Source organism: Myiozetetes cayanensis, unplaced genomic scaffold (genome assembly GCF_022539395.1).
Source record: "Myiozetetes cayanensis isolate MyiCay16 unplaced genomic scaffold, myiCay2020 scf4, whole genome shotgun sequence".
NCBI lineage: Eukaryota > Metazoa > Chordata > Aves > Passeriformes > Tyrannidae > Myiozetetes > Myiozetetes cayanensis.
Genome location: NW_026087631.1, coordinates 39,214,367 through 39,238,747, shown reverse-complemented (window position 1 = coordinate 39,238,747; position 24,381 = coordinate 39,214,367). Strand labels below are relative to the sequence as shown.

Sequence of the window (24,381 nt, the reverse complement as noted above, 5' to 3'; positions counted from 1 at the left end):
GGTCCTGCACCTGGGTTGCGGAAATCCTAAGCACAAGCACATGCTGAGAGAAGAATGGTTTGAAAGTAGCTCTCTTGGCAGTGTGCCCAGAAAATCGACAGCATCATCAAAAGAAGTGTGACTAGCAGGTTGAGGGACATGATTCTCCCCCTCTACTCTGCTGTGGTAAGACCCCACCTAGAGTAGTTTTGAGTAGACACAAGGAAGAAATTTTTCACTGTGAGGGTGGTAAAGCACAAGAACATGTGGCCTAGAGAAGTTGTGGATATCCCATCCCTGGAAGTGTTCAAGACCAGGCTCGAAAGGCTTTGATCAGTCTGGTCTACTGGAAGGTATTCCTGCCCATGGCAGGAGGGTTGGAATTAGATGGTCTTTAAGTCCCTACCAAATCAAGCCATTCTATGATTCTATCATTCATAAAACTCCAAACAAAGTGTATTTCCTTTCTACTACCAATTTTAACCCAAAAGAATTACTCGTTTTTATACAGAACTATGGTCATGAGGACTAGTAGTACAAATTCAAACATACTACTAAAGAATTAAAATAGGACATCCATATTCAACCTAAATAAAAGCAAAACCAGCTAAGTATTGTTTTTAGGCTTATTGTCTACAAAAGAAAAAACCAAAAAATGTTATAATGCACTTGCACATAACATTAGTAGTATTTTAAGTAATGTTTCAGCACACTTTAATCAATTTTTCTTTTTTATTCATTCAAGCCCTTTCAAAGTCATTTGGTTTTACAGAAGTAGTTATCAATAATGGCACAAAAAGATTTAAAAACTCGTTAAAAAAATGAACAATAAAACTCTGACATGTAAAGATGCTAATTTGTATTGTGACTCTGATTTGTTGCATTGTCCACCATGAGAAAAATTGGACATGGGGCAAACATCTAAAAAACATGCTCTTTGCTTTCACACTACCCTTCCAAAAGTAGAACTACAGGAGAAGTAAAATAGTGAATACCTCTCTAGGCAGTGTACAAAGTGGTTCCACCAAATAATAAAAAAAATACTGCTGCTTTTACAGTGGCAGCAAATGTGGCATCATCTTTTTTCTCATGTAAACCACTGAATACTGTTAAGAAGTCTTCAAATTATAAAATAGAGAGAAAAAGGAGATACTATAAATGCTTAATTTTCAGTCTGCCATCCACATTTCTCAATGCTAGAAAAGAACACATGCAGACATCACTTTTGTAATGAAGTTAATAAGTAGCACAGATAACATAAGAGTACTTTCTTAGAACTGAATTAATAGAAGTTCACAAGTACTGATTGTAACTTCTCTAGAAAAAGTTACCTGAATGATATGGAAGTTACTCTAGTCAATTAATAAAGTGGGTTTTTAATGTGAATTGCCTCAAAGACAAAGAATTTTTCTAAATCGCTGAAAATATTCACTAGTTGTAAACCCCTTCACACACAAAATTTACTACTTATTTAGGCACCCTTTAAGCACCTTCTTCTATCACTATGAAGCTAGCATACTTATAATAATTTGTAACTCAAAGGAAAACTGCAAGCTCTTACCAAATAATCATCAGGCTTGATACCAAAAAGTTCTCTGAAATAGCGGAAGGCAAGAGGTGCATACGTCTTAAATCTGAAGTCAGGGTAATGATGAGCAGGGGTGAGATTGCTCCCTTCACTGAAAACAAAAACAAAAATAAACCAAACCAAATTACTGAGTAATTTTTAGCAGATAGTTTTACAGTAAAACTGCCTAACTCAACCATTTGCCTTCTGAGAAAAAATTCATAAATGCAGATAAATCTCTCTATTACCATTAATCACTGTCACAGAAATGCCTGTGAGAGACAGACTACCAGCAAATTCCTTTTTCTCACTTTAAAGGAAATTACTATTTTCACCACCTGTATGCATTGGCATAAAAATCATGTTTAAACTAAAGCTACAATTTCTGGTAACTCTCTAGGCAAGTCAGTCTAACAGCTTAGTGATGCAGGAAGGGTCACCCCCCCACCTCATGTAAGCTCTTGCAAAAAGTCTGGAAGTCAATGCAACAAAACAACTTTACACCAGCTTGGTCACTTGAACTGCCTTGCAAGTGATTCAGACTGATACCAAGTACGAAGACTAAGAACCAACACAGAGGGTAGAACTGTGCATACAGAGCAGTGGGAAGGACGCAGGATTATGTATGTTTTGTGATGCCACCAAACAGTGATTGTTTCAGCCTTATGTATGAAATGGTGTCCTCAGCATCAGACTTTTCTCTTTCTTCCTAACGCAGTCCAAACTGGGAAGCAACTCTGGTTTTGCTGACTACAGTGTGGTTTTCTGTTTTTCTGCCTGTTATGTCATGTTTTTTTACCCCACCTCAATCTAAACCAGCACATGTGCTAGCTTACATGCTCAGTTGGTTAAACAGGAACACAGGGTACACCTGTGGGGGAATTACAGAAAATGGTATGTAGTTACATGCAAGATACAGATTTGAACTAGAAGAGGCACAGGCAAAGATTATTAGGGTGACCAGCCTGGAAGAGAGTCTTACTAAAGGGAAAAAAATAATAATACAAAATTCTAGCCTCATATAGAATCATAGAGAATAAAATATGTAGGAAAAGACCTTTGAGATCATCAAATCCAATCTATGAACAAATACCGTCTTGTCAACTAGATCATGGCACTAAGTGACACATCCAGTCTTTCCTTAAACACCACCAGGGATGATAACTTCACCATCTCTCTGGGAAGTCCATTCCAAAATCTGATCACCCTTTCTGTGAAGAAATTCTTCCTAACGTTCAACAAAACCTCCCCTGGCACAGCTTGAGACTGTTCTCTTTTCCTATCACTAGTTGTCTGGGAGGAGAGGACAACCCCTACATAAAGTAGTAGAGAGCAATAAGGTCTCTCCTGATTCTCCTTTTCTCCCGACTAAACAAGTCCAGCTCCCTCAGCTGTTTCTAATGGGACTTGTGCTCCAGACCTTTCACCTGCTTTGTTGACCTTCTCTGGACCTGTTTCAGCACCTCAACATCCTTCCTGAACTGAGGGGCCCAGAACTGGACACAATACTCAAGGTGTGGCCTCACCAGTGCTCACACCAGTGAGTACAGGGGAAGGATCACTTCCCTGGTCCTGCTGGATACACAGTTCCTGATCCAGGCCAGGATGCCATTGGCCTTCTTGGCCACCTGGGCACACTGCTGGCTTATGTTCAGCTGCTGTTGACCCCAGGTCCTTTTCCACTGGGCCACTTTCTAGCCAGGAACGTTCCAGCCTGCAGTGCTGCATGGGATTGTTGTGGCTAAAGTGTAGGACTCAGCACTTGGTTTTGTTGAACCTCATGCCATTGGTCTTGGCCCATTGATCCAGCCTGTCCAGATTGCTCTGCAGAGCTTTTCCAGGAGAATGGTATGGGAGACCATGTCAAAGGCTTTGCTGAAGTCCAGATAGACACATCCACAGCCTTCCCCTCATCCACCAGGTGGGTCACCTGATAATAAGAGGAGATCAGGTTGGTCAGACAGGACCTTCCTAAACCCGTGCTGGCTGGGTCTGATCCCTTGGTTGTCCTGTATGTGCCATGTGATTGCATTCAAGATGATCTGCTCCAAAACCTTGCTGAGCACCAAGGGCAGGCTGACAGGCCTGCAGTTCCCCAGATCCTTCTTCTGGCCCTTCTTGTGGATGGGTCTCACACAGGCCAACCTCCAGTAATCTGTGACCTCCCTGGTCAGCCAGGACTGAAGACAGATGATGGAGTTTGACTTGGTGAGCTCTTCCACCAGCTCCCTCAGTATCTCAGTACCCTTGGATCCCATCTGGTCCCACAGACTTGTGAGCATCTAAGTGGCTCAGCAGGTCACTAATCACTTCCTCCTGGGTTGCAGGGGGTCTGTTCTGCTCCCTGTCCCTGTCTACCAGTGTGGTGGGTTTACTCTGGGCCAGTTTCTTCTCACCCCACACACAATTGTTGTACATTGAGAGAAGGTTTATGCAGACAAAAGAGATCTGATTGGGGAGAATAGTATTAGGATTTATTACTTGCACGATAAAAACTAAAGAACTATATATACTATAATACTAATTAGGCAAAAATGCTATGTACTTACAAAAATACCCCTCCCCCCTTGTATTAGTTCAGGAGGAGAAGCAGTCTCTTCCATTTCCAGAGCTAGGGGTCTTTTAAATAATTTTGCAGCACTCAAAAGTTCTTCTTCTGTTATCTCTAAGACGACAGCTCTGATTCATCCCAGCTGGAACTGTCTTTCTCTCTCTCTCTCGCTTCTGTGTTGACCTCAGGGCTGGGCCTACCCCCTCCTGGGCTAAGACCAGAGGCTGGGGGTTACCCGGGCCCTGTGGGGTCCTCCATGGACTGCAAGGGAACACTTGCCTACCATGGGTTTTCACCACAGGGTCACAAGGGATAATGGCTCTTGAGTCCACCCCTGTTTCTTGTGGGGTCCCTTCTCACAAGAGACAGTCTTTGATGGACCTCTCTAGCGTGAGTCTACCTTCGGACGACAGTTCTTCCATTCTCTGCTGTCCCTCAGGGTCACAAATTCAGCTGCACCAGCATGGATCCCTCACTGATATCACCAGATCCTACCCGAGCCAACTTGTTCCAGCGTTCTCTCTCTCTCCATGAGCCAGGTCTCCAGCAGGACTCTGTTTCATTTTTGGTCTTCCATGGAGTCACATCTACTTCATGTACTCTGCTTTGGCATGGGCTCCTTCATGAGCTGCAGAGTGGGGTTTCCACTCCCCAACAGTCTTCCACAGGTGGCAGGGATTTTTTTAGCTTTCAGTCTCTCCCTGCTGAAGGTAGTGAGAGAGAATGGGGGAGAAAAGGAGCCCCCCTTTCGGGCTTCTCTCTCCTGCAGCTGCCAGTTTTGACCTTGGAGGCTCCATTATCTCTGCCTGGAATTCCTCCTGCAGTATTTCTCGTCCAGGCAGTCTTTCTTTAGAGTTTTTTTCCTCCACTCTGTTGCATGTCTCGGTCAGGGGGGTTTCAGTGCCACACCTGCCCCTGGCCCAGGGCCAGGGGGAAAAGGGAGGCCTGGCCCCCACATGGGGCCTGACATCACTCCCTACACGGCTCCTAATTTCATCTGCACAACCACCTGCTCTTCGATTTTCTTAAATATGTAATTGGCAGGGGCACTACTAAAACTTTTGATTGGCTTTGCTCCAGAAATCTACTTGGAAAAAACTATTTTTAGCCCCAGGGGGAGCCTGGTTGGTAAACCCATGACAACCAGCTCAGGGGGCTGATTGCCCTGAGGATAATGGGTCTGTCTGTGGAAGACTGAGGCAAAGAATGCATTAAGTACCTCAGCCTTTTTCTCATCTTTGGTGACTATATTCCCTCCCACATCCAATAAAGAAGGGAGGTTTTCCTTGCCCCTCCTTTTGCTATTGATGTGTTTATAAAAACACTTTTTATTAGCATTTACAGAAGTGGCCAGATTAAGCTTTTGCCTGTCTAATTTTCTTTCTGCGGGGCCTAACAACATCCTTAACCACTTCATGAGTTGCCTGCCTCTTATTCCAAAGATCCTACACTCTCTTTTTTTTTACCCTGTGCTCTTGTGAAAGCTTCCTGCTCAGCCAGGCCAGTCTTCTTCTCTGCCAGCTCGTCTTTCAGCACATAGGGACATCTCGCTCCTGCACCTTCAAGATTTCATTCTTAAAAATGTCCAGCCTTCTTGTTCCCCTTGGTTCTTAAGGGCTGCTTCCCAAGGGGCTTTCCGAACCGGCATCCTGAACAGGCCAAAGTCTGCCCTCCAGAAACCCAAGGTTAAGGTTTTGTTGACCTCCTTCTTTACTTTACTGAGTATTGAAAACTCTGTCATTTCACAGTCCCTCTGTCCAAGATGGATGCAAGCACCACATCTCCCACCAGCCCTTCTCTGTTTGTAAACAGAAGGTCTAGTGGGGCACCACCCCTGGCAGGCTCACTCACCAGCTGTGTTATCTTCCACACACTCCAGTAACCTCCTAGACAGCCTCTGCTGTGTTGAGTTGCCAGCAGACATGCGGCAGGTTAAAGTCTCCTACAAGAACAAGAGCTGATGATCATGAAACATCAGCCAGCCACTTACAGAATAATTCATCCACCCCTTCATTCTGGTTGGGTGGTCTATAATGGACTCCCACCAGAATGTGTGCATTGTTAGCCTTCCCCCTGATTCTTACCCATAGGCATTCAACCTTATCATCGCTATCCTTGAGCTCAATACAGTCAAAATACCCCCTAAGGTACCGAGCCACCCCATTTCCTCTCCTTTGTCACCTTGGAGCCATCTACTGCAGCACTCAAGTCATGTGAGTCATCCCACATTTCCATGATGGTGACTACGTCATAGCTTTCCTGCTGCACGATGGCTTTCAGCTCCTCCTGTTTATCACTCATTCTCCTTAACTCTTTTCTTTGTTTTGTATTTACCATCTCACTGTATTTTTGGGCGGCAGTTGTAAAAGTCTTGAGATGAATACTACGTTTAAGCTAAAGAAAATGCAGCAAAATGCTGTCAGAGGAAAAAAAAAACCCAAACCTGCTTGTGAATTAATTTATAATGCAAACTAAGTGAAGGCTTTTAAGCTAAAAAGTCCTACACTATGACTTCAACACAAATAACACCTTCAAGACAAAGTTTGGTCAGTTTCCAAGTGATCTCATAAGTAGATAAATACAAAATCCAAGACTTGACACAGTAGCCGCAATCAGCTTTTCCAGTACTTCTGTATTCATTTACCCTAACTAAATTATTCAGAAATGCAGCATGTACCTTTGCTCTTGGCAATAAGAATATCCAAAGTATACTAAACAGAAAGAAAAAAAGCTAAAAATTCACACACATATGAAAAGTGATAAACTCTAAGAAACATTCCTGAAAAAAGACTAAATTAAATATAATGAAGGAATTTAAGAACTTTCATCCTGTACAATTAATACTTGTCATATGAACTTGTCACCTTTCATTAATAACAATTGGATGGCAAAAGCTCATCCAACCCACCTGGCTGCCCCTACACACGCACTGCCACAACTCCACAGAACTCAACCATTCTAAAGTTAGAGCAGATGAACAAGGTTTCTCAGAATTGTATGGACTTTAGACTCTTGAACAGGAGACAAAAGGAAGGGAAAACCCCCCAGATTTCTACCTGGAATTCACATATAAAAAGATGGTTGTGGATGATTAATGATATATTCAAGGAAATTAGAATACTGCTGCTTTTTGGAGTGCTAAACCATACAGTTAACAGCTAGTGAAGGCTGCCTAGTACTCATGATTTCCTCTGATCACTTTATAGTGTACTCTACTACAACTTCAAGGTATTAAAATCAAATCCACATGTGTTTTATTGTGGATTTGGTTTTTTGTGGATTTTATTGTTTTATTACAGACCCCAAAAAAATGGAAATCAGTAGAGTACTGGGCTAAAGATAATAATTTTTCTTTACAGTTAAGATTGACTAATGCTTTTTCTTATAAGGTCTTTCAGTTACTCAGAACACTGCCAGATTTGTCTGACATTAAGTTGCACACGGTGGGTTGCAATTCACTGAATTTTTGTGCAATATGAGGACGCCACAAGGGATCCTCAGCTACACTGGGAGAATACTTGTAAATATATTTAATTGTTGTAAGATGCAGACAAGAACAGAATAGAGTGTTCTCTACTGAAGCTTCATATAATTGTTACGGAATACTAATCACTTAAACTTGATTGAAGGTCCTACCTTTCAGTACTAAATACTTTATAAATAAGCTTCGCCTGTGAAAGCATGTCAACAAATAAAATTACATGTCCTTACTATACCAGAACATACTGGCACTAGAACTTCACCAAGTATCTGTTCAAACAAGTTTAAATGAAGATAGGAGGTTTGCTGTGATAATAGCAAGGGTCTAAGCCATTTCATAAGTGCATATGGGGTAAAATGACCAATGCTGGGTCTGTAGGTGGACAGTAATGCACAGCAGTGGAGATTTATTGCAAAACAGAGCAATTGTTTTGCAACAGCTTCCATATAGAGGACAATTCCATTTATTTAAGGGCACATAAGCTTACTTTATTACAGATATGACAGTCAATTTCACTGTGTAAACAAGTTTCCTTATTCTTCGTAAAATCATCTTGAAATACCTTTTATTTAAATTCTGCAGAGTACTTTATCATACCTCTGTTTCTGTTAAACATATTAATTAGTTTTGGTGTCACTGCTTAATGCAATAGTGTGTATGATCCCAACAGTAAGTTCTTCTGGAGTGTAAGAAGTAAGCTTGACACAAATTTAAGATTTCTTGGTTAGTCCTCTGGGAAAAAAGTTTTTAAGGTTTTCCTGATGCTACTTTTAACAGATAAAGCACCCTCACTTCCACTAATTTCCTACAGTAACGGAAAACCTTTAGATTCCTTATGAATTTGAAGTTCATATGCAAGTATGAATTGAGTATGGCCTTGCTCTTACCCGAAAAGGACAGATTCCACTGTACAGAACGCTTGATGGAAGTACATCCCTACACTATTTAGAAATTATTCACTTTCAACTCTACTAGCTCTTGAAAGAATGTATTCTGTGGTTTCTACCCACATTTTCTCGGTGCATTTTACAGTTTCACTTTGGTGGGATTAAAGCATATGTGCAAAGCCCTATGTATAACAATTTTTAATCAGTCTAGGGTTTTTATGGGGATGATTAAGTCTTTCAAGTTGAACAAGAAAAATACCTATGATCTGTCAATAAAAAATTAAATCTGCAAAATGGTCCTTTGGACACAACAGAAATATACTCTATAAAAAAAAGAAAAAGGAGGTATAAACTGCCTCTCAGGTAGTTTAGGGCACACGTCTACCAGAAAAACAAAAAAAAAGTAATATAAAGACATGTAATATGAGCTCTAATTCTCACAATCTTAAGGAATTCAAGCTGTATGAGCTACAACAAACCATAAAGGCTTTGGAAAGATTAGGAAGCAACTGTAACTTGTGATGTATTTTAAAAGTCTTAGCTATAAAACCACACCAAAGAAAAAGATGGGTAGGTAGACTAATGAAGACAGATTAAGATTAAAACGCAAGTTTGCTTTAATACTTAATTTGTAATTTATTTGTCTTTTATATTAAGCACACCTAGAAATGACAGTATATGCATCATCTTAACATGTCTCTTTGTAAATGCTGAGAGTGGATTTAAAGCATAGATGGTGCAATACCAAACCAAAAAGGGACTAAAATTATGTTTTTAATGGCTTGCAAAATTTTGCTAAAAAAGACACCCAGATACGTTTCTTGGCAGCTTTTCTTTGTTGTGGCCTCACCCTGGTAGGATGTACTCAGGAGATATCCCACCTATCTGAAGGGGCAGAGAAAGCCGTCTGCATCTCTTGATAGCAAACCCTCGTCACAGAGCAATGTTAACAGCTCTGGTGGAGCTGTTAACAAAAGAATTAGTCATGCTGTAATTGTGAGCCCATGTATACCTTTCCTGTGTGTATTGCTAAAAGAGTGAAGAAGAGGAACACTTCAGTTCTTTCAGTGAAAGTAACCTTTTTTTAGATCTTAAAATCAAAATTAAATGTCTAAAATTAAATGCTCCTAACATTAAAAACTAAGAGTATCTATTCTTGGAAGCAGCTACTCTTTTATAATTCATAAAAATGTGTTTCCATTCTGCAACCGTATCAAATACATACATGCTGACAGGTCAGGCAGTGTTTTGGTGTATTCATTACCTACACATAATTTCAGGAAAGCAATCCTCTCCCAGAGGCTGGAAGTAGGTATTACAGCTACCTGTACAGATAGGTGTGTGGGGGTTTTCTTCATACTGTAGGATAAAGTCCAGTGGTACAGTCCTTGTTTCTCACTGTATGTTTTCCTATACTTTCAGTTACTATATGCTATCCTAAGCAGTTCCCTGCAAGGCAGCTTTGAAATAGAACTGTGAATGGTAAATATCTAGAAAACAAATCAAGCCAATCATGTAACAGCTGAATACAGAAGCATTTACTTATAATGATGAGGATATGACTCTTTCACAACCAACTGGAAATGCCTGTAAAATGCAGGATTTCAGAGTACTTTAAAAGTAGTTTGTCTACATAACCACACAAGTATCAGGGTTATGAGAGGTTTACCAATAATTTTACAGTAACAGACATAGCTGAATCCAACAATTAATAAGAAGAACATTTCTGCTTTTGTTGCCATGGTATCCCCATTTCTAGTATTTGTTTTGCGAACAGAAATTACATCCTCTTCTCTGTACTATCAGTCAACTCACAAACCATAAAAAGCATGTCAGAAGTTGGGTCATCTGTGAAACCAAATTACCAAAGAAGAACAGCAGCATTTTATCAAAATATTCAGGCCACTTTCTTATCTGTCTTTTCCCGACTGGAAACACATATCATAGTGCAAGTTACTCAACAACTACTGGTTAGTGTGAACGTTTGAATACTAGTCATACTGAGCATGCAGAGCATTCTATACTACAAAGATGCTACTTAGCCCATCAGCTAACCTACAATACAGGTTTGGTACAAAGATATTTCCAAGGATAAGTCAGTCAGTGCTCAAAAACACACTAGAAAGAGGTACACTTCAGTTTTAGATATAGGGTAAAAGCCAAACTAGTGGTCAAATATGTCAAAGGTTTTACTTTCCTAGTACTTTTGACTATTTATTTGGGCTGTCATTCAAATGCTATCATAATACAATATTAAGCTTTTGACATTAAAGAGCAGAAAGTACTGAATACTCTGTAATTAGCATCACAAGAAAGCAATTTGTAAATGAACCACTATACAGACTGAAGCTGCAGGGAGCATAGAGGTCAACAGCATCTAACACACTTACTAGTTCAATTAGAAACCATAGCAACTGTTCTCAATATGCAGGGTCTATACCCTGAAAATAAAGCATATTAGCAGGGGAAATCACAAGACTGATTAACAATTTGCTGCAAAAAGGTCACATTCACAGATGTGCTTAGAAGCATCTCCATCTAAGAAAAGAAGCAGCCTCCATCTAGTAAAGAAAAAATGCAGACTGAAACATATTGCCTTGCTCCAAATGCTCTGCATTTCTTAAGTTGCACACAACTAACTAGCCTAAAAGTTAGCTGACATAATGGAGCATCTTCTTGACAAGTTTGGCTAGTCAACCATCACCATAGAAAATGCAGCAGCTGACTGGAAGCTGGTGAATGATTTTCAAGAAGGGCAAGAAGGAGGACCACAGAAGCTAGGGACCTGTCAGTCTCACTTCAGTGCCTGGTAAAGTTATGGAGAAGATTATTCTGGGAGGTATTGAAAAACACCTGAAAGACAATGCAGTCACTGGTCAGAGCCAGCATGCTTCATGACAGGAATGTCCTGCTTATCCAACCTGACTTCCTTTTGTGACAAGGTCACCCACCTATCTGATCAAGGGAAGCCAGCTGATGTAATCTTTTTGGATTTTGGTAAAGCTTTTGATAGTGTCTCTCACAGGATCCTACTGGACAAAATGCCCAGCACACAGCTGGGTAAACACATCATGTGGTGGGAGAGCAATTATCTCATGGGTCAAGCACAGAGGGTAAGAGTGAACGGGGTGACATCAGACTGGTGACCTGTCACTAGTGGGGTTCCACAGGGCTCCATCTTGGGCCCTGTGCTCTTCAACATCTTCCTAAAATACTTGGATGCAGGACTGGAAGGGATACTAAACAAGTCTGCAGATGAAAGAAAACTGGGAGGAGTTGTTGAATCCCTCAAAAGCAGGGAGGCCCTGCAGAGAGATCTCAACAAATTACAGGACTGGGCAATCACCAACCAGATGAAGTTCAACAAGGGAAAGTGCTGAATTCGGCACCTTGTATGGGGCAACCCTGGATGTTTGTACAGACCTGGATGTTTGTACAGGGAATGAGATGCTGGAAAGCAGTACCACAGAAAGGGACCTGGGAGTTCTGGTCAGTGGCAAGCTGAATATGAGTCAGCAGTACCCAGGCAGCCAGGAGAGCCAACTGTGTCCTGGGGGGCATCAGGCAAAGAATCACCAGCTGGTCGAGGGAGGGGATTGTCCCGCTCTGCTCTGCACTGGGGTGGCCTCACCTTGAATATTGTGGCAGTTTGGGGCACTGCAATGGAAGAAAGATATTAAGCTCTTAATGAGCCCCCAAAGTAGGGCAATGAAGATGGTAAAGGGCCTTGATAGGAAGCCACGTGAGGAGCAGCTGAGGTCACTTCGGGTGTTCAGCCTAAAGAAGAGGAGACTGAGGGGAGACCTCATTGCAGTCTTCACCTTCCTCATGAGGGGAAGAGAAGGGGCAGGCACCGATCTCTTCTCCGTGGTGACCAGTGACAGGACCCAAGGGAATGGCCTGAAGTTGTGTCAGGAGAGGTTTACATTGGACATTACAAAAAGGTTCTTCACCCAGAGGGTGGTTGACCACTGGAACAGGCTCTCCAGGGAAATGGTCACAGCACCAAGCCATACAAAGGTCAAGAAGTATTTGGATGATACTCTAAGGCACATGGTGTGACTCTTGGGAGTGATCCTGTGCCAGGCCAGGAGTTGAACTTGATGATCCTTGTGAGTCCCTTCCAACTCAGTATATTCTGTGATTCTTCTGGAAGAGCTTAACAAGCTGCCCACACTGCCACTTTACAAGCAGCTTCGCAGTCCCATGGCTTGAGCTAGGCTTTTAGGTGAACAGTAGGCTTTTCTAACCATGGCCATGTTTTTAGGAGGCAGTGCCACAGCTGAGTCAAACATCTAAAACATATTGCTGAAGCCACATTGCAGAAATAACTGAGTTGGAGGCAAAATGTGCCACCAGAAAGAGGCTCCAGCCAAGGAAGCCAGAAGCACAAATATGTCCTACAGAGCTGAGTCACAGGACAGAGCATTGACAACACACAAAGAACGCATAGCCTTCCTGTTGAACACTCCAGCCCCTACCGCAGCAATACCAGCATCATGTAAGCACCACCACTACTGGATTTCCACAGCAGAGTTGAAAAGCCAGAAGACAGGTTACTTGGAGTGGTTTCCCCTATGGTTTTGCCTTATTCAGGGAAAAGGGCAGAGACCTCAAATGCTATCTTCAGAATCAACCGGGTCAGTGCAGGGTTTTATTTCTTGGTCCTAGGTGCACATTTGCATAATACCCCTTAAATTCTATCTGGACAGTGGTTCTCAATGAACTCCATTATAGCTGTAATACCAGTAATACCTCAGTTTGCAAAAGCAATATGTTATGTAAACTCCTGGGAGCTCGAAGAAAGGGGTGAAAGGAATGCCAGAATATGAAGCACAAAGTGGCAAAGGCACTTTTCCACCCTGTGTACCACTACAATGTGCAAATTAAAGCACACACCTTTGCAATTCAAACCCACTCACTGCACAGAGACATCTGTACTTCACTCAAAGTTACTTCCAGAAATAAACACCTTAATGAATCTGGGCTAAATTCTGACCAGTTTAGCATGGTTACACAGTAACTCTGGACCAAGAACGACCTGCAATCCATGGAGCTACTCCTGATTTACATCAGTAGCTCCCACAATATGGGAGATGTGTTCAGATCTGACCTGACTACTTTTTTCCCTGGCATTTTTCTCCTTCCTTCATGAATTCTGAACACCAGTGGAAGTGTTTTGCTCTGGCTACTGAAGCAGAGGCATGTGTGGTGCCGAGGGTTATTTCAGGGTCTGAGATGTATGCAGACACTATCTTCTGCAACTGATAAAATTAAAAAACCATTGCTGAGTATTTTCCCCTAATAGTAAAAGGGTAGAGATAACACTATCTTGCTTGCTGGTGCACAGGCTGCTATTTCATTGCGTTTCCTCTAGCTTAGGTCTATTTTATCACTGCCACCATCAGAGCGCTCCTGTTGATGTCAAAGAAGCAGGTGTACCTATGACCCTGCAAAACAGTTGTCCTCTCACCTTAGTGCTAGACACAAATGAGGCAGAAAAAACATGGGAGGAAGATGGAGGAGGAGTTGGTGTGAATTCGCCACAATCAAGGGGAAATTCAGCTAATGGTCTGCTTGGAGTTGCAGATGAATTATTTGTGCCCAAAGCAAGTGGAAAAATACTGTTCCTTGCTTGGTAACCACCTGTTTTCAGCACTGTTAGGTTCTCCTCAAGCTGCAAACCTCTGTAAAAAGTTTACCCAACCTCAGCTTGCTCTGGTGTGCTTCCAGGTAAAGGTCAACGCCCTTGGCCTGCTGGTGTAACTAATTTCAACTAATTACTTTCTACCCATACCAATCCAAAGGAGACAAAACCAGAAGTCATTAAAGTAAGGGCCTTTAATAATATTGCTATCACATGCAGGTCCTGTGCTAGTTAAAAATAAAGAGCAGCTGAGGTGCACTTTGGGAGTGCAGCCCTAATTGTAAAGAACATGCAACCTTGGCTTTTTACCTGGGCTAATAAAGCTAGGTATGAATATGACCCATGACCAATCCATGTAATGCCACCGTGAAACACTCAACATCCCAATACCCTCAACCAGCAAGAAAGAATACTGTATTATTATGTGCAACCCTAAATTATTACAATTTATGCACAGTAATATCACTTTTGGTTGAAAATACTTTAGATAAATAAAAGTGCATGTTACAATGAGACATAACAAGGATCTGAAATTTGATGTTTCTGTGCATCAGCACAAGCGATCAAATGTCACGGTTTGAAGAGATTGCTATGGATAGTCATATATTCCACAGAGAATGTCATCAACAAGTGCTCTTTATAGAGAGGCTCTTTGTCACAGTTAACTCACTCTGTTCTATGCTACTGCTTAGTACATAGTGATGCAAAAAAAACCCAAAAAAACAAAACCCCAACCCAAACTAAAAAGCCAAAACTATGCTGCTCTCACTATTACTTTCATTTGTCTATTTTTCCTCATCTGATTTATTTATTTATAGGAAATTCTCAGAAAGATATTCCTAAAGATTTTCTAATCTGTTTTACATTAGTGCAATCATCCTACTCCCTCTGTCATTGTTTTCATTTTAAGCCAGAAGGGATGTGTCCCAGCTCTTCCTTAAAATGAACACAAAACAGGGAAATCTCATTTCTGTATGTACATGTGAGTTTCACAGCAAAGAAGGCATATGCAATGCTATGGACTATTTTATTTTACTTGTTCCTTTAAAACCATGTATAAAAAGATAGAGAATAGATTTTTTTCTCAAGCTGTGCTAGGTAATGAAACAGTTTAGTATGTAGGTTTCATTTAATTTCCATGAATAAAGCTGATAATCACAGCAAACAAACTACAGAAGCCTCCATCAGTGTCACAGGCAGACATTTTTCTCACCAACAAAAACGTTGTTACATGATACGCAAATTTCTCACCGGTAATCTGGATTATTTTAAACAAAATCTTGTGCTTACAGTGTATAAAAACACATGCATATTGTTAACTTCTGTATATTTACCTAATCTACAAGAGAAAGGCCACAAAACTGTGCAAAAACCTTATTATTAACACCAGAACAAGGATAAGAATACTGTCAACTACTAGGAACTAAAGTATGTAATGTAAAAGCTTCATTTCACATAAAAAAATTAATTTTCTTTTCCTTAAGGATATCTCAGTTCAAAGAAAAACAGGAGTCAAATCAAACCAAACTTACCTGAGGAGAAATCAAAACTTAAATTTGTATGTTGTTAATTTAACTTTGTTTAGTTACACCAGTAATTACTAAGGATTGTAAATTATTAGAAACGTAATTGGTGTGATTCTATTGTTACCATCACTTTGACAGTGAAACAAGCTGAGATGGCAGAGTAGTAAAGGTGCTCCACCTGTAATCAGCTTGTAAGATCTAAGCATTGTCACAGACTAAAGTCCCGAATAGAATTTTATAGTGTAGTATAAACTATTACATTATACTTAAAATACAGGACTTGAATTTTCATAAATTTTGAAGCCCCCTCAACAAAATGTGAATATTACTCTCAGTTTTTAGAAAATAAACTGAAACTAGACAAATGTGAATGTTGGATCCATATATCACTTCAAATTGTAATTAACAGCTCCTTTAGTCGAAAATGTCACAATTACTCTCCCTCTCCACAGCTGATAAGTCTCAAACCTTCAGTTGAAGTGTGACCTTTTCAGTTTTCTTCCTATCTTCATTTTCAATGACAACATGAAAAACAGAAGTTCCATACATTAAACTTTTCTCTAATATCATTTCGTTAGAACTGGAAAACAATCCTCGTTCAAATATCCAGTTAAGAATTTAATTATGAAATTCTATTGAAGACAAATTGAAAAGGCATGTTCTTACCTTGGTAGGAAGACACTTTCCACTACATAGAAGTCTTGCATAAGAACATCTCTGTCTGGTTTCGATGTAAGGTTTCCTACTGTGTATCCTATTCCCAGCTGGATAGCACCTTTAATAGCTGAGGATGCAGTCTGTGCAGAAAATAAGAATTCAAGCATGACTTTGCTAAAACCAGATTTCTCTTCTTTATCAGTAATATTATATGCTAATCTCTTTAATCATTTTCTTAATAACAACATCATGTCATCTTTATCTCCTAGAGCTCATTGAGATGACTGATTTTCAATTAAAATATTTAAAAGAATCACTATACTGTAGCAAAATCTACAAAAATTAGTTTTCTGGTTGTACAAACTGAAACTTTTCAAATTGCCCAAATAATTTCCACACTGGGTTCTAACTCAGCATAAAATCATAGAATATCAGGCTGGAAGGGACCTCAAGAATCATCTGGTTCAGCCTTTCTTGGCAAAAGTAAGAATGGCCCAGCACCCTGCCAAGCCAAATCTCAAAAATGCTCACGTTGGGGAATTCATCACTTCTGGGGAGATAATTCTATTGGCTGACTGTGAAATATTTCCACTTGTGTTTGACTGGAATGTATCCAGGAATAATTTTAACCCATTATCCCTCATACCTTCTGTTTGACTCCTCATAAGAAAAGTCTCCATCTTCTTTGTAGCCACCCTTTAAATACTGGAAAATGGTGGGAAGTATTCCCTCCAACCTTCTTTTCTCAAGGCTGAACAAACCCAGCTCTGTAATAGCTCACATACCAACCCACTGACACTGGATCTGAGTTTGCATCAACCTGGATTTTTGCTCCCAAGGTCTGGTGCCCAAAAGTGCTGGTGATAACAGACATGAAGGAAGTGCTGAGAACCTCTGCCTTTTCAGGATTGCTGGTGACTAATTCAACTCTCCTGCACAACAGCAGGCAAATATTTTCCTTCTGGTTTTTATTGTTGTTTATTTTGTTTGTTGTTTATATACCCAAAGAACTATTTCTTGTGGTTCGTGACATCTCTTGCCAATTTCAATTTGAGCTGAATCTTTGCTTTTCTAACTGCATCTCTGCATGCCCTGGCAACTCCCTTGCAGTTCTCAACAAGTATTTGTCCCCTTTTTCATCTCTTTTGCTTCTCTTCTGGTTTTGAACAGACTCAGAAGGTCACAGTTAAGCCAAGGGAGTCTCTTTCTCCACCTACTTCCCTTCCCTTTATAGAGAATGAACGGGTTTTATGCTTCCAGCAGGGTGGTCTTGGAAAATTCCCAGCACTCCCTCGCTCCATGGAAGCCCAGCTGAGCTCTGAGCAAGTTGAAGTTTGCTCTTTCAAAATCTAAAAACTTTGCCTTGTACTAACTTTCAGACCCCAAACTTCACAATATAGGGATCACTGCAGCCAAAAATCATCACTAATCGAGATACTACAAGGTAGATTTCTTTGTTTTGTGAGTAGCAAGTCCAACAGCCCCTCATTCCTGGTTGGCACATCTACCGTTTGTGTGAGGAAGCAGTCCTCTGTGCATTCCAGGAACTTGATGGCTGATGTAACCTGTTATACTGGTCCACCAACAAATGTCTGGGTAGTTGAAATCACCCATAAGACCCAGGATCTGTAATCTAAAACTTGCTTGACCCTGTTTAGGTGCTTCTTTGCCCTTTCCATCTTAGTTGGGGGTCAGTAGCAGAGGCCTAATCTAAGATATCTCTAGGAGATGTACCTTCTGATCTTGACTCAGAGGCATTTGATAGGGCTTCCATAGTCACTGCATTTAAGTTTTATATGTTCATGGTTCTCTTTAACACAGAGCACAGCTCCTCCTCCTCAACTATCCTGCCTGTCTTTACAAAACAGCCTATAGCCATTCTTCGTGATCCTCATAAGACATTTTCAATCTAATTGGACATTCAAATTGCTTCAGGAGTTAGAAACAGCATGCACTGGAAAAAAAGTCGCAAATTCCAGGTGATTGTACATGCATACCAAGCCATTACAAAGCAAGCTTATGGCTTTAATGCTGATTCTAGATACAAATGTATTTGTTACATTCTGCCTAACAGTTAGTGGAAGAGGTGCATTGACTGGGTGGAATGCAGAGAAAAATGAGTAATGTGGAAAAAGAAATCCCCCAATAAAAATCTACCTGCATAAAGTGGAATGACTAAATTCAACAGCCAGGGTTTGCAGGACAGATAAAGGTTCGAAAGGTCAGCATCAAATTGTGCTACTATATTTGTGTAAACTGAGGCCATTTCTGGAACTTTCTCATGCTCAATAGACAATCCTGCTGGATGAATTAAAAAAATTGGCAGAACTGAATCAAAATCAGAAATTGCTCAAGAAAGGAATCCTTAAGAAAAGACCGAAGCACTGGGAAAGGAAAGAAGGCTATCAGGAAGGGAGTATCTTCCCTTACATGATGTATTTTCACCAGGCTGAAGATAACGTATTTGGTGCTTGCTTTTAGGTTTTACCTCCCACCCACCAAACAAGCTAGAGATTAACAGTGGAAGCAAAGAACCCCAGAAGTTTCATGATCAGAACCACTTCAGCACTTGAACAAAACCATTTCAGGAATGGGAATTACATAAGAAATGGTTCAAGTACACAAAGCTACTCTTGTTACAGTTTTTGGAACAGCAAATACTAGAGTGAGTGATTATTTTAAGAAAAGAAAAGACAGCGATGTGTATCTCCTAAATAATTAAGATTGCACACCAAGCAGAACTTATACTTGCATAACAGGTTAGAACAGGCAACTTGGTGGGAACAAATAACACTCCACTCTGAAAGTGTTACTTTGACTACTAAAACGATTTGGTTTTGTGTCATAAGAGGAGTCACATTTTTCTTTCCTTGAAAGGCTTCTATTCATGAATGATTAATGCACAACAAAAGCTGTAATTATGTAACTTTGATCAAAGCAATACACATACAAATAGTTTCTGCTTCATAGCTGGATGCCCACCTTGTTCACTACCACAGTAATCGATCATGTCTGAAAGAATAGCAGAAAGGAAAGTACAAGAGAGGACATGCCATTCCAAATAAACCCTAACAAAACCCATCGAACTTCAAAAAAAACTCCAAGACAGGTAACCTGGCAATGTTTCAAAAGGAAAACTCTGGATCACCTTTTAAGCTTATAAAAAATATCTGTACTATTTTTTTTTTTCAAATTTAAAAGTAAACCTGCCTCTGAAAGGCAGAATGGAAGGCCTTCTACTAGTATGATGCAGACTCTACCTCCAAGGCAACCGTCTTGTTAATTTCCATCCATCATTTCTACAGCAATTACAGCAGTCGGTTTAATAGAAAAGCAATGTAACTAAATAATTCAGGATACTTTAACAATGGCTTTAAAATAAATTGATGGCAGTTACAGCATGCTGAAGGCAATTGCTAGCCCAAAATCAATTGTTTGTCAATCACTGTTATATGATTAAATATACTGTAAAATGCCATTCTTGCAGACATGCAAACTGAGAAATTGCCCATTCACTGTACTACTGTCCCAGAATGCCAATATTTCAAAGTAGGTAAGGACATTTCTCTTCCATCTTAAATGATAACAGATAAGCAAAGGTAAAAGTGCTGCATTTCAGGAAGAGATGTACTGGGGACAAAGTGCTCCAGAAGTCCCACAATTTATGGAGGATTGAAATAAAAAAGCTTCTGCACAGTTTTAGCCTTGAATAAAAAAGCTTAAACTGTCCTCTTTATGATGAAATACACCTTAGTCTATTTTTGTCAAAAGTAACTATATATAGCTTTGCTAAAAAAGGCTGTAGGAATGAAAAATTATGTGCAGACACATAAAGCATAACAACAGGATGAAACAGTATATAATATAGAACACAGACAGTTAGGTATATGGAATATTTGCATCACTGATATATATTCTAGCACTAGACGCACTGTTCTCTTGAATTACTGTTATCAGCAGATGGGTCTTCCACTTGCTTTACATCACTCTAAGCTGAAATCCTTTTTTGGAATAGCAAAACAAATGAGAACATAAATCCTTTCAAATCATGTATTAAGTTTGCAGATGAGGAGAATGCCTGTTGAAAAACAGTATGACTTCTTCAAGTAACATTTAAAAAGAGCTATCTTAGAACATTAGGAAATTGCAATTAGATTCAAGATGTACATGTGATTATTGCCTAGTCCACCACTTCTGCCGTAGAGTTGTCTTGTCTTTGAGTGCCTGTGGTGCTTACAGTCCCACTGAAACACTTCTTGTAGCTGCTTCTGCTAAAGCTCCTGGAGGTGGCTACCCCATCTCAGCATACTCTCTGCAGCTGACACATAATAAATCACAAACAGGGACATTATAAAAACAGAGTTACCAGAAAATCCCACTAATAAACTGATCTCACTGCTTCTCCAGAACTTATAACCATGGGTCATTACAGACACCAGTATCTGTTCAATTTTCCTTCAGTTCACACCGTTCTTCTCTCTGTCAAATATTTGCCCATCTTCTGCAGGTCACACTTCATGAAGATGGACTTCCACCCACTGTGTGCGTGTCTTTCACGAAGCTGGACATCGTGTTTGTCTGTGTCATGAAGATGGACTTCTACCCACCATGTGTGTGCTTGAGTTGTTCTTCCAGCTCAACGGCTATCAGAATGATTTACTGACCCAAACTGGATCTGATCTCCATTTTCCAAAATTGGATTCAGATGACTCCATGGCTTTCAATTAATTTTTACTCCATTTCAAAACATTTATGCTGAAGTTTCAGATGTAACCATGAATCCAACTACTCTGATTGTTGCACCTCTGAGAAAAAGAATTTGAGACCTCTAAGTTTGATAGTAGCCATTGCTCCAGGCAAAGCCACTAAAGAGAGTTATTTCAATGTCCTTGCAGATGCACAGTCTGCCACTGAGAACACAGGTCTCAATGTAGTAAAACCTGCAGTAATGAAGTTTCAGCATCTGCAAGAAAAAGTACCCTATGTGGAGACACTAGACGCAGGGCAAAAGTCAATGCCCAAAGTGATGAAGCAATGCTGTTTGCATGTGTTTGCAAGCTCTAACAATAGGTAGCTGGCTTCCTTTAATTCCCTTTGCTCCTGGCAAAGTGACTCTCACTTATGATACCCAGTTTTGAACAGGTGATGCAGTGCTTGCAATATGCTAAACAGAAGAGCCACAACATATGTAATAACAAAAAAAAACACAACCCTCTAATTATATGTGTGTGTGGCAGCCTTCAGACTAAATGTAGAGATTGTGGCAATCCAGTAGCAGTTTTTTCACAAGTACACATTTCCATATGCTTTGTTTTCAGGTCTGATTTTCTTCTACACACTTGATGTGCTTTGACAGACATGTCTGCCTGATTCTTGCTTCCATCCTAGTATTATCATCAGGATGCTACTGAAATATATTTTGTCAGAGAGAAGATTCAGGGAATACCGTGTGATTGATGACATCACAACGCAAAAGCTGCACGTCTCAGCAGCTTCTCGTAACAACGTCTGCAAAATAATAGGGAGGAAATGAAAAATGTGGTTTTTGCATACTCCAGTTATCAGACACAAGACTGTGATGAATATCCAAGAGAAACTGTAGTCTGGTGATTGGATTTTGTTACAAGGCTCCTCTGTGAAGTGTCTGTTCCATTAACTAAATTCTTTAATCTGAGTTACTGAAACATTCTGTAGCTCGTAGTCACACCGTAGACTTCAGCAACTTCTTGAAATTTACACATACAGAGAAAACCCAGGAGTAGCTTCAGATCGTAAGGTTTGTAGCAAACGCCTGCAGCTGAACAGCCCAGCAGTCCCACCTTAAATAACACTGTTTTTAAAGAGAGGAAAACACTGTGGTTTTCAGAAGAAAAACAAACACAACAAAGAGGAAGTTGCGTTCCCTCTTCTCTCAAGGACTTGGACTAGATAACAACAGACAATTAAAAGAGAGAAGATTTTATATCAGAATTATATCTGAAATTTAAATCAGAATGCCGTAGCAGAAAAACTGAAAGCTAAAAAAGAATAGAGCAGAACGAAGGAGCACAATTTATAACAGAAACCATGCCATTTTTTTGGTCCCATCATACGTTGCAGAGTCCGCAAGGATGGGGTAGCAATGCCCATGCAAGGCCTTGCACAAGGTTGTAATAATGTAAGAAATTTCTTGGAACTTCAAGGTATTTACATCCATGCAGCTGGCAAGTCAGCTGACTACTACTGTAGTCCATTATAAACAAGATTCCTTTTTTCCCCAGGATGTACAGACAAGTAGTATCTTTGGGAACTCTCCCAAGGCCACATATGCTAAAGAACTACAGGACACAAACCAAGATACTGTCCTGTTTTTCTCAGCTGAACAGTATAAGCTTCAATTTTTATGTAAATTGTTATGTAATGCATTATGTAAAAAAAAGTATTTATTATGTAAGAATAAATTTGTGTAAAAATTTATTACGTAATTTTTACAGAATATGTATTTAAATACAAATCTTTAAATACTTTATGATTATGTAATAATAGTTTATTATGTAAAAAAAAATGTACAAGTGAAGTTTCTAAGCAAGGTAAATAGATTAGCAAGCATGATGTGCCTTCAAAACTTGACGAATATCTTGACTAAGTGCCCTTGCGACTAAAGGCAGTGGTAAATTGGAACACAAACTACCCAAATAGCTGAGAAAGCATCAGCTGAAGGAACAAGCTCTTCCTCAGCTCAGATTTCTGGAGGAAGTGGCAGAGGAAGTCACAGGACAGAACTGCAAGTATTTTTCAGCCAAACCAAACAAGTATAACAACACATGACTGGAGAACTGTAAATGTAAACCTGTGTAAAAGAGTAAAGAAAAGTGATGTGGGCAATAAAAGACAGACAGGTGTTAACTGTAAACAAGCATTTAACCAAGCAAGATCTCTCTGTGTAAGTTATCTAAAAATATGGAACTAACTGTGAAATGACACGAAATGCCTCTGATAAACATAGGTCATACCAGGCTTAAACTGTATCCCACTTCCTGGTATCTACTGTTGATTCCTCTAACTTCCATAGGAAATATGAAATGTTATATGGAATATCTGGAGGTGAGGATCAAAGAACCACAGAATGGTTCAGGTTGGAAGGGACCACCGGTGGGGTCATTTGGTCCAAACTCCCTGCTCGAGCAGAGTCTGCAAGGTCTAACAGAGAGTGCAAGATTTGTAAGGAATTTGGCTCAAGAGAAGAGAGTACATTGTTAAAAGTGAGGCATCAGGCAAAGACACGTTACCAGTTAGCCCTGCATGGATAAATTGTGGGGTCAAAACTTATTAATTTTTTATTAACATTATCACAAAAACGAGGAGTATGATGATAATATTTGGTGATAATACTTAACTATGGGGCATATGCAACACAGGAGCTTGAACACAGAACGACTGAGGGTGTAATGATATGAAAAGGAAATAAACTGACATAAGACACAGACAACTGGTGGTTCAGGGGAGACAACAGAACTTGGAGATGATAGTCACCGTGACCCTTCAATGTGATGTGGTTGTGAATCCTACATTTTATCAGAGAGGTAAATACACAGATCCCGGTCAGGGCCACTCCCGGGCAGATGGAGCTCGTTAGCCCTTAAAAAGGCAACCCATCTACGTCCTGAGGACCTCGCTGCCACCGTCCAAGCTCGCTTGGCCCGGCAGATGAACCTTAGGATTAAAGGGTGGGCTCAGTTCCGCGCACACTGTGTCTCACCTAAAAAATCCAATGCGCAGGCTGGAAGGTGTAAAGACCTTCCCCGGATCTTTGCTCGCAAAGACTGGCCATTATTATTAAATACACAGAAGAATCTGTACCACGGTGAGAAGCCTTTACATGATTTTCTCTGCAATTTTGTGAATTTATAGTTGAAAAGGAAGAGAGAAGAGTATGTAGGATGACTGGGGGGAATGGAAACTTACATATGGCTACCTACTAGTCTACTCTAGCAAAATAAAACTGTGGAAGTGTTCATCTCAGGCGCTGAAAATTTCTTCCTTTCTCATACTAAGTGTCAAGAAAAAATTAGAGTTTAATATTTTAAAGTGATAAGTTGGGAGATCA

At 40.2% G+C, this 24,381-nt stretch overlaps 1 protein-coding gene across 5 annotated transcripts in view; it reads right to left on the bottom strand.

Annotated features, from left to right (window-relative positions):
* Nucleotides 1-24,381, bottom strand: part of PIP5K1B (phosphatidylinositol-4-phosphate 5-kinase type 1 beta) — a 102,740-nt gene that overhangs the window by 45,239 nt on the left and 33,120 nt on the right. For all 5 annotated transcript variants that reach the window (XR_007630609.1, XR_007630611.1, XM_050329748.1 and 2 more), the window contains exons 4-5: nt 16,305-16,435; nt 1,541-1,658 (exon numbers count right to left, since the gene is read on the bottom strand). Coding sequence is in view for 3 of the 5 variants with exons in the window: in XM_050329748.1 (XP_050185705.1) it covers nt 1,541-1,658; nt 16,305-16,435 (249 nt within the window). In the remaining 2 variants the exon portion in view is untranslated. The remainder of the gene's footprint in view (nt 1-1,540; nt 1,659-16,304; nt 16,436-24,381) is intronic.